Below are 10,000 nucleotides of genomic sequence, written 5' to 3'. Positions count from 1 at the left end.
AAGGGACTTTGAGCATGTTTAGTGTAAATTCCCCTGTATAAATGCTTAACTTCTGTATCCAAAACACCCCCCCCCCCACTCCCCGATAACTTCCTAGTTAAGGGACTGAGGTGAGTGAGTGAGCGTATTTACAACTTACACGAGAATCGAGGACTGATGAATATTTCCTCCACCTCTATTCTCTGCTCTGTCGATTCCTCCACTCGTCTGTGATATTCGCCCAGCACAGCTATCCAGTTTGATGGGTTACCCAGACCTTCTCCTAATAAAGGACTTAAAGAAGGAAAGTGGGGAAGGGTGGGGGTAGGGGGTACAAAGGAATAAAATATGAGATACAAAGATTAATATAACAGCCATCTCCTAACACCAATATGTCGGTGTGAACAAGACGCGAAAGCTAAAACTAAAGTCTAAAATTTTATTAACTTTGAGTGAGATAACAAGGGAAAAAATGGATATCATTTCATTAACTGTAAACAATAAGACTCTTAATGAACTTTGAGTGAGTCACGAGTAAATATGCTTTATCAAAAAGAATGGTTTCCAGTTCGTTGACTTAACAGCTAGAATGTTAATGAACTTTGATTGGGATAAAAATGTCTTATGAAAACGAATCATTTCGTAAAGTGTAAAAAGCTAAAATTTTGATGAAGTTAAAGTGAGATAAATATGAAAAGAATGGATATCATTTCGAAAATTATAAACAGAACTATAATGAACTTTGGGTGAGATAAATGTTTTATCAAAAAGAATGGTTGCCATTTCGTTGACTATAAACAGCTAAAATTTTGATGAACTTAAAGTGAAATAAATATGAAAAGAATATAATATATCATTTCGAAAACTGTAAACAGCTTGAAGTTTAATGAACTTTGAGTGAGATAAATTATTTATTTAAAAAAATGGATATCATTTCGTTAACTGTAAACAGCTAAAAGTTGAAATTTAATTTTCAGCACAGAGTTCATTCCAACACCATTGATAAAATCTTTTTGAGTCGTTGGGTCAGTGATCTGCCTATCTGATCTCTCTGCTCTGTCGAGTCCTCCACGCTGCCCATGATATTCGCCCACACAGCTATCAACTTTGATTCGGAAACTGCTGAAACTAGATAATTTTCAACCCACTATTGTTGGGAAATTATTCTTGGATTTTATTGTGGTATGCGTTTATCAAAATAGGGCTTTATCAGCACTTTCCATTGATATGTAACATGATCCTATGACTTGCGGGGTTGCTAAGGACTCTACCGACCCAAGACAAGATAAATAATCACAACATTCACCAAATTAGTGCATACCTAAGGTTTTCAAACAACACAAAGAAAAAACAAACAAAACAAAAACAAAACAAAACAACAACAACTACTACAAACATTTTAAAAACACACACACACACATATATAAATATATAATATATATATATATATATATATATATATATATATATATATATATATATACATATATATAAATGGGTTCATTGAGATTTAAAAATCTGTATAGATGATTATTGAGATATTAAATTAACCAAAAATGTCCATTTCCCAAAAGGTGGGCATACCTCAATGTTCGAGAATGTTTGATTTTGATAACTGTTCTCCCTAAACAAGTTCCAACCAACTCTATTCATTCCAAGAAGATTACATCTATAGTTCAATTATCGGCTACCTTTATTAATTTTAAACACACAAAGAAGCTCATTATTCCGATATTCCGGGGTAAAAATGCAATAAATTCGTCTAAACTTTTACACGAGATTCATACTAATTGTAAAATAGTCATTGGCTCTGCCTGCTATGTCAGTCGTAGCAACACACAAAACTATGTCTAATCTCTAACGTTTATTGTCTGATTGAGAAAATTTCGAGCGAACTAATCATTTAACTGGCGGTCTAAAACCGATACAAAGAGCTGAGTGACGTTAGCTTCATTCATTCTACATGAAACCAATACTTGGAGAAGCACTCACTGTACACAATGTGCAACCGTTATCACCCAAGATGGATGGATGAGGGTCCCTCCGCATAGATGGTCCAGCCCCTGGAGTTCTAAGTATGGATGATACTCTTGGAAATGGAGTGACACTAGCCACGGCCACGTTCCTCTGGCCACGGGTCGTCCACCAACGACACGGCGGATTCGCCCACAGTTCACCTGACCGACGAGAACCGCTGACCCTGAAACGAATTTTAAAGACGGGAAGGTAATCATATTTATTTATCAATATATTTTTTTCTGAGAGCTCTTCTGACCTTCCACTATGGTCTAGAGGTTACTTTTCTTGTTTCTAACTCCCTATAACTAGGGATGAGGGTCCCTCCGCATAGATGGTCCAGCCCCTGAAGTTCCAAGTAAGGGTGCTACTCTTGAAAATGGAGTGACACTAGCCAAGGCCAGATTTATTTGGTCACATGTCGTCCATCAACGACACGACGGTTTCGTCCACAGTTCACCCAACCGACAAATACCGCTGTCCCTGAAACAATTTTTTTAAAGGGAAGAGAGGGGGGGGGGGGGGGGCATAATTTTTACCACTTAACTGCCGTACTTGGAAAATCGGGTATTTAAATAATATTTTCTGGCTGGGTCATATCAGATTTATAAGTGGATTCTGGAAAAGAATACTATTTATATAGTTTATAAAGAGTAAGTTTATTCATTCATTTAAATTTCAATTATAATATTGCTAGTCTGGTCTAATTAATTGCCCATCATCAGATCTAGCATTAATTATCGTTTTTGTAGGATTGTACACAGTTACATGGGCCAGGGTTGACAGCACTGCAGCAGCTGGACTTCGGGGCCATGGGGGTCCCTATAGCTAAGTTGGTAGAGCACTCGCTTCGCAAACAAAGGGACTAATATCAATTCCGGTTGCAGTCGAGATTTTTTTCTGAATCCCCCCCAGCCCCCTCGACCCACCCAGCAGTGAATGGGTAGTCTTTTTGATCTGACGGAAAGTACTTTGGGATAGACTATCGTACTATCCAAAGGATAGCACGCAATTGCTATTGCCCGTTTCACGCTATAGAAACTGAGATAAACCCCGGCTCCAGGGGCCTAATGGCTCTTGAAGGACTACTACTTACCTTTAGAGCCATATGGCCCATGGAACCGAAGTTTAATCTAGTTTCTATTGCGTGAAAGATAACCAAAATTGTTATGGTCACATTGTTGTAACGGAAATACTGTAAAAAAAACGAAGAAAAAAAAAGCTCCATGGCATTAACATCACTCTTAAAACGAGCCCATAATTGCATCCGGTTATCAGACCTGTAAACATGTTCACGTTGGTAATAACCCAACTCCTTGTAATTAATTATGGAATCGAATAGGGAAGAACATCCAGAATATTCATGAACAAGAAACAATGGCCAACTTTCTCTGAACATGACAACAATGGAACTGTCGATACTCCAGCAAAACATTTCATTTTTTTTTTAAAAAGTGAATAAATAAAAAAATGATATATATACATTCATATAGTGCAATACTAAAGATTCACCACGCCCGATGCGCTTCACAATGTTTTGTCATATATTCCCCCTAGCAAGCTATAATATAGAACCATGTTTCTTCTTCTTCTTCTTCTTCTTCTTCTTCTTCTTCTTCTTCTTCTTCTTCTTCTTCTTCTTCTTCTTCTTCTTCTTCTTCATCATCATCATCATCATCATCATCATCATCATCATCATCATCATCATCATCATCATCATCATCATCATCATCATAATCTTCTTCTTCTTCTTCTTCTTCTTCTTCTTCTTCTTCTTCTTCTTCTTCTTCTCCTCCTCCTCCTCCTCCTCCTCCTCCTTCTTCTTCTTCTTCTTCTTCTTCTTCTTCTTCTTCTTCTTCTTCTTCTTCTTCTTCTTCTTCTTCTTCTTCTTCTTCTTCTTCTTCTTCTTCTTCTTCTTCTTCTTCTTCTTCTTCTGCTTTTCTTTTTAGTTTCCCAAACCATAATTCCATTTCGCACAGTACCGATTGCCTGAAAAAGCTTTCTTCAAATATCAATGAATTAAGCATACCTTCAATTTATTAGATATTCTTGAACTGAAACTTTATAGAAATTCAGCATACAGAATAAAAAAATAAACAAATATTTAAGTTTATATAATATGTATTGGGGGCCACCGATAGTTCAGTTGATAGAGCACTCGCTTCACACGCAAATGGACCAAGATCGATCCCGTGTGCAGTCAATATTTTTTCTGACCCCCCCCCCCTCCCCTATCCACTCAGCAGTGAATGGGTAGCTGAATCTGTTAGAGTTGGCGGAAAGTACTCTGTGATAGACTAGCGTCCTTTCCAAAGGATAGCAAGCAATTGCTATTGTCCGTTTCATGCTATAGAAACCGGAATAAATTCCGGCTCTATGGGCCAAATGGCTCTGAAGGACTACTTTTATATATTATGTATCCACTTAATAAGCCGAAATCGATTTAAAAAGGGTTCCAAGCAAACGGCATGCGAGCAACGCGGTATAGATAGTTCGAAGATGACGTCACTCAGGTCTTTGTTATTGTTTATTGCCATCCGCGTTTATGAGTAATGCTCACTGAACTGTATTAACCTGATTATAAACATTCATGGAAACACTCAGTTTTGTGTGTCGGTCCGTTATACTTCCGGATGGCAATGTTATGAGTTTCTTACCAAAGCGCATACTATCTATAGGTAGGACGAGAATTCAAGCCTATTAGATCGATTGTGCAGCTATGCAGTCTTGTGGTATGACACTTGCTTTCGGATCGGAAGAACCTGGGTTCGAGCCTCGCTCTGCGCTTCATTGAACCTTGGAAAAGGCGCTTTACTCACATTCTCTCACGGTACTCAGGTGTAAAATGAGGACCTGGCCGTTAACAGCGTCGCCTCTGTCGGAAAGATAAATGTAATATCGCCTAACATGCGTCATGTCTCGTCTACGTAGTACGTGTTGCTGTTCGTTAGGGATCATTTGTAAGGCACTTTGAGCACGTTTAGTGGATATTTCGCTATATAACAGTTCAAGTCTTAACCTATAAACAAAGCTGTTGACGTCAAGGTACAGTGATAAGCTGCTACTCTAGTGTATCGAATAGAAGGGGGGTGGGTGCACTTGGACCAAACTTCAATAGAATGGGGGGGGGGGGGGGGCACTTGGACCAAACTTCAATAGAATGGGGGGGGGGGGAGGGTGCACTTGGGCCAAACTTCAATAGAATGGGGGGGGGGGGGGATAAAAGGGGTGGGGGCGACGTGCACCTATATATGTTCACGTTGGATGGGCGGAACGTAATAATTTGACCAAAGAAGGAAGGGGAGGAGGGGGGAGTGGATTTGACCAATCCATAGAAAGGGGTGGGGGTGGGGGGGGGGGGTGAGCAGTTTGGGCATTTTCTTATTTAGGTGAGGCGAGATGTGATGAATAAGATGATCTTCTTTCAATCAAATTTACTGCTCGTTAAACAACAGCGACAGCATATAGATAGAATGCGGTTGGCCAAGGAGTTCACAACATTGCCATCCGGAAGTATAACGGACCAACACACAAACTCTGTGTAACCATGAACTTTTATAGTCTGGTTAATACAGTTTAGTGAGAACAACTCACAAACGCGGATGGCAAAAACAATAACAAAGGCATGTGTGACGTCATCTGCATACTATCTATGTATGGTTACACAGAGTTTGTGTGTTGGTCCGTTATACTTCCGGATGGCAATGTTGTGAACTCCTTGGCCAAGCGCATTCTATCTATACAGTATCGTTGTCACACATCGGCACATTTCGTAAGGTGGAATTTAATAGGGGGGGGGGGGGGGGGGGGGGGTTATTTGCGAATAAACTTCGGGGGAGGGGGAAGGGGAGAAACGCCCAAAAAATTCTTTAAAAATAGACGTGTTGGAGAGTGGGGGGGGGGGGGGGGGACTGTAGAAGGTCATAAATGAGAAAAGACGTTTTGTCAAGACTCAGGGCCGTGTTAAGCCTCGTGTAGGAGGCAAAAAATAAGGACATTTTAATTAGGCTTGTTGGATAATTCCTGTATGTTATGATGGATAGTATTTATAACCCTAGCTGACAAAAAAAAATAGGCATAACGAATATTGATTAGGGAATCTGTTCTATTCTTGACCATTGAGATTATATAATACATAGAAGCAAAACCACTGCGTCTTTGATGTAAAACTAATGACTGTCATGTATGTTATCTCCGTGATAAGATCTACTGAATCTGTCCGTAGCCATCGTTAAGTTATAGCCTGACACTGAAACCCAAAAAGACAGGCATTTTGACGTCATTATTTGGTTTTTGCACCGCCTAGTGAGTTGTCGTTAGTAGTGCTCATGGAAACAAGTGGTCCCATTGGTTGATAACTATTGAATACAACTCACGATTTGCTTTCTTTTTTGGCCAAAGACTGGCATTTTGACGTCATGTTTTGGTCAGTGTCAGGCCGTAGCCATCGTTATGTTATAGATAGTATGCGCTTGGCTAAGAAGTTCACAACATTGCCATCCGGAAGTATAACTGACCAACACACAAAACTGTGTGTAATCATGAACTTTCATAGCCTGGATAAAACCGTTTAGTGAGTATTACTCATAAAAGTGGATGACAAAAACAATAACAAAGACCAGAGTGACGTCAACTTCATTCTATCTATAGCCTGACACTGAAACTCAAAAGGACTGGCAGTTTGACGTAATTATTTGGTTTTTGCACGGCCTAGTGAGTTGTCGTTAGTAGTGCTCATGGAAACAAGTCATTTCATTGGTTGAACTATTGAATTCAACTCACGATTTGTTTTCTTTTGTGGCAAAAGACTGGCATTTTGACGTCATTTTTTGGTCAGTGTCAGGCCATAGCTTTACAAAGGCCACGGGCTATATAGATAGTATGCAGATGACGTCACTCAGGCCTTTGTTATTGTTTTTGCCATCCGCGTTTGTGAGTTGTTCTCACTAAACTGTATTAACCCGACTATAAAAGTTCATGGTTACACAGAGTTTGTGTGTTGGTCCGTTATACTTCCGGATGGCAATGTTGTGAACTCCTTGGCCAAGCGCATGCTATCTATAAGTTAACGGTGGCTACGATCTGTCCCTCTCTCTCTATTGCAGTCATTCAATAAATGTATTCTGAAAAAAAAAATCTTACTTGTTTAGATGTGAAAATTAATAGGTAAATGTTGTGCTGTTATATCCTACTTATTGTGGATTAAATAGGTAGAATTAAACGATCTTAATTGGCTTCAACAGTCATGACATCACTTCCCTCGTAATGACGCATAGTAACTTAGTAACTGGCTCTATAATCTAAACTATCGGAACAATGGCAGACGCCCTTATGAAATATTTCTCCGACGAGCAAAAAAGTGTATCCAGAGGAGAAACACATTATAAATATGGTCATGTTTTGACTTTTACACATTCTGATCACATGATATATGTAAAGTTCTAGCCAGCATGAAGATTAAAAAGTACCAATTTTCTTTGTTTAGAACCACGCTGCTCGCCGTTGCTGGGCGACGTGACAACAGACTAATGAATCCAGTTAATAAGACCCCAGTGACGTCAACTTCATTCTATCTATAATACCAAATTGGGACGATTTGTCATATATTGAACGATTACCATTATTTTCTTATTTGAGCTTTTATATATCGCAATATCCACTAAACGTGCTCAAAGTGCTTTACAAAGGGTCCCTGGACTACAGCAACGCTTACCATGTTAGATGGACATGACGCCTGTTATGCTATATTACACGTTTCTCTCGACAAAGACAACTCTGTTTGTGGCCAGGTACTCATTTTACACCTGAGTACGGTGAGATGATTTGAGTAAATAGCCTTTACCAAGGACTAAACCATGCGCCGCCCGGAGTGGGACTCGAACCCAAGACCTTCCGATCCGAAGTGGAGTTTCATACCACAAGGCCACATAGCCGCGCGATTGGGGTGGAAAAGAACATATTTTCTCGTGTTACTCTATAATAATTTCCCAAGGGTTCAATTCAACATCTTTGCACAAGGCGTTCAGATCAAGTCCAATAGAACAGATTCTATATTAGGTCCTGCTTCGTCACTTGGGACACAATTTATTCTTGCAAGAAATAGGGTTGTTAGGTCGAAATTACTCCGAACAGCAATGTAGCATTTTTGCCAAAGTTCACAGAATTACTAGCGAATCTTAAACTTAAACTTGAGCTTTTATATAGCGCAATATCCACTAAACATGCTCAAATGCTTTACAAAGGGTCCCTGACCAACAGCAACACTTAACACGTAGAACGAGACATGGCGTCTGTTAGGCGATATTACATTTTTTTCCGACAGAGACAACGCTGTTAACGGCCAGGTACTCATTTTTCCCCCTGAGTACGGTGAGAGAATGTGAGTAAAGAGCCTTTTCCAAGGACTCATCTATGCGCCGAGCAAAGCTCGAACCCAGGACCTTCCAATCCGAAAGCGGGTTTCATATCACTAGACCGCATAGACCATAATTGCGTTCGGTGATCAGACCTGCTAATATCGTCTCTTCGCTCAGGGTCCATAAGACTAATGTCACTGGGTGTCAGTAAAGTAGTTCTTCAGAGCCATTAGGCCTATGGAGCCGGTGTTCATCCCGGTTTCTATAGCCGAAACCTACAAAAGAAATGTTTGCTACCTTTTGGATAAGCGTTCTATCGCAAAGACTACTTTCTCCAGATCTAAGAATCAGCTACCCAAACGTGTGGTGGCAGGGGGGGGGGCGGAAAAAAAATCTCGACTGCACCCGGGATCGATTTTGGGTAAGCGCTTTACACACATTACCCAACTCGACCCAGGTGTGAACGAGTACCTGGCTACAGGCAGTGACGGATGGTGTAATAATATCAGTACTATTGGGACGTTTAACAGGCGGCTGGCACTGTATGATATACAAATATGGTTCCATATGGCCTGCTGGGGTAAATGAATGAAATAATGTAAAGCGCGTTGAGCATGGAGCATCAGTGAAAATACTCTATATAAATGTTAATACTTATTTAATTTAACCTAAGTCTCGTCATTTTGATCCCTTTGACTTTAAACCCAGTTCTTTAAAAACTGATTTGTTATTTTTAGAACTGATTCTTTAAAAACGGTTTCTTTAAAAAAAAGTGTCTCTCTAAAAACTTGTAAATCCCGAAAAAACACGAGTTTGAGAATTGGGTTATACCTTTGAACTATTGATGCTATGTGTTTACGTAAAATATTCACAAGATCCGCCAGCTGGATATAACGTACTGACACACAGAGCTGTTTGTAACCTTAAACGATTTATAGATAGTATGCGCTTGGATAAGAAACATCGCCATCCGACAGTATAACGGACCAACACACAAAACGATGTGTAACCATGAACTTTTATAGTCTGGTTAATACGGTTTAGTGAGAATAACTCATAAACGTGGATGGCAAAAAAAAAAAAAAAAAACAACAAAAAAAAAAACAATAACAAAGACCCGGGTGAGGTCATCTTCGTTTTATCTATAGATAGAATGCGCTTGGCCAAGGAGTTCACAACATTGCCATCCGGAAGTATAACGGACCAACACACAAACTCTATGTAACCATGAACTTTTATAGTCTGGTTAATACAGTTTAGTGAGAACAACTCACAAACGCGGATGGCAAAAACAATAACAAAGACCTGAGTGACGTCATCTGCATACTATCTATAGTCAGATTGATATAATTTAGTGAGAAATAATCCACCAAAATGGCTGACTAAAAATAAAAACAAAGAGTTGAGTGACGTCAATTGAATCGAAATGATAAAATATAAGAACAGGTAATATTTATAATATATAGATATTGTATTGGAAGATTAACCGAAATATTACTTTCACCATAATGCTATAAGCTTGACGTTACAAAAGCCATGTAAAATTGTTCATATTGATGTTATGCTGGGAATCATGAAATGAAAGAACAGGTAATCTTATAACATGGGGCTGTGCCGAAAGGTCATTTACGTGACGTTCGCCACAAAAT

General features: G+C 39.4%; 1 protein-coding gene across 2 annotated transcripts in view; it reads right to left on the bottom strand.

The window, feature by feature from the left end:
• The window catches only part of LOC144973434 (plasminogen-like), a 39,687-nt gene that overhangs the window by 7,172 nt on the left and 22,515 nt on the right, over positions 1–10,000 (bottom strand). For both annotated transcript variants that reach the window (XM_078915890.1, XM_078915889.1), the window contains exons 3-4: positions 1,972–2,179; positions 140–273 (exon numbers count right to left, since the gene is read on the bottom strand). In XM_078915890.1, coding sequence (XP_078772016.1) covers positions 140–273; positions 1,972–2,179 — 342 coding nt within the window. The remainder of the gene's footprint in view (positions 1–139; positions 274–1,971; positions 2,180–10,000) is intronic.

This window comes from Berghia stephanieae, chromosome 5, assembly GCF_034508935.2.
Source record: "Berghia stephanieae isolate SIO BIC M18660-M18661 chromosome 5, UCSD_Bste_1.3, whole genome shotgun sequence".
Classification (NCBI taxonomy): Eukaryota; Metazoa; Mollusca; class Gastropoda; order Nudibranchia; family Aeolidiidae; genus Berghia; species Berghia stephanieae.
The sequence above is the reverse complement of the archived record's forward strand: the minus strand, read 5'-3'. Positions and strand labels throughout refer to the sequence as shown.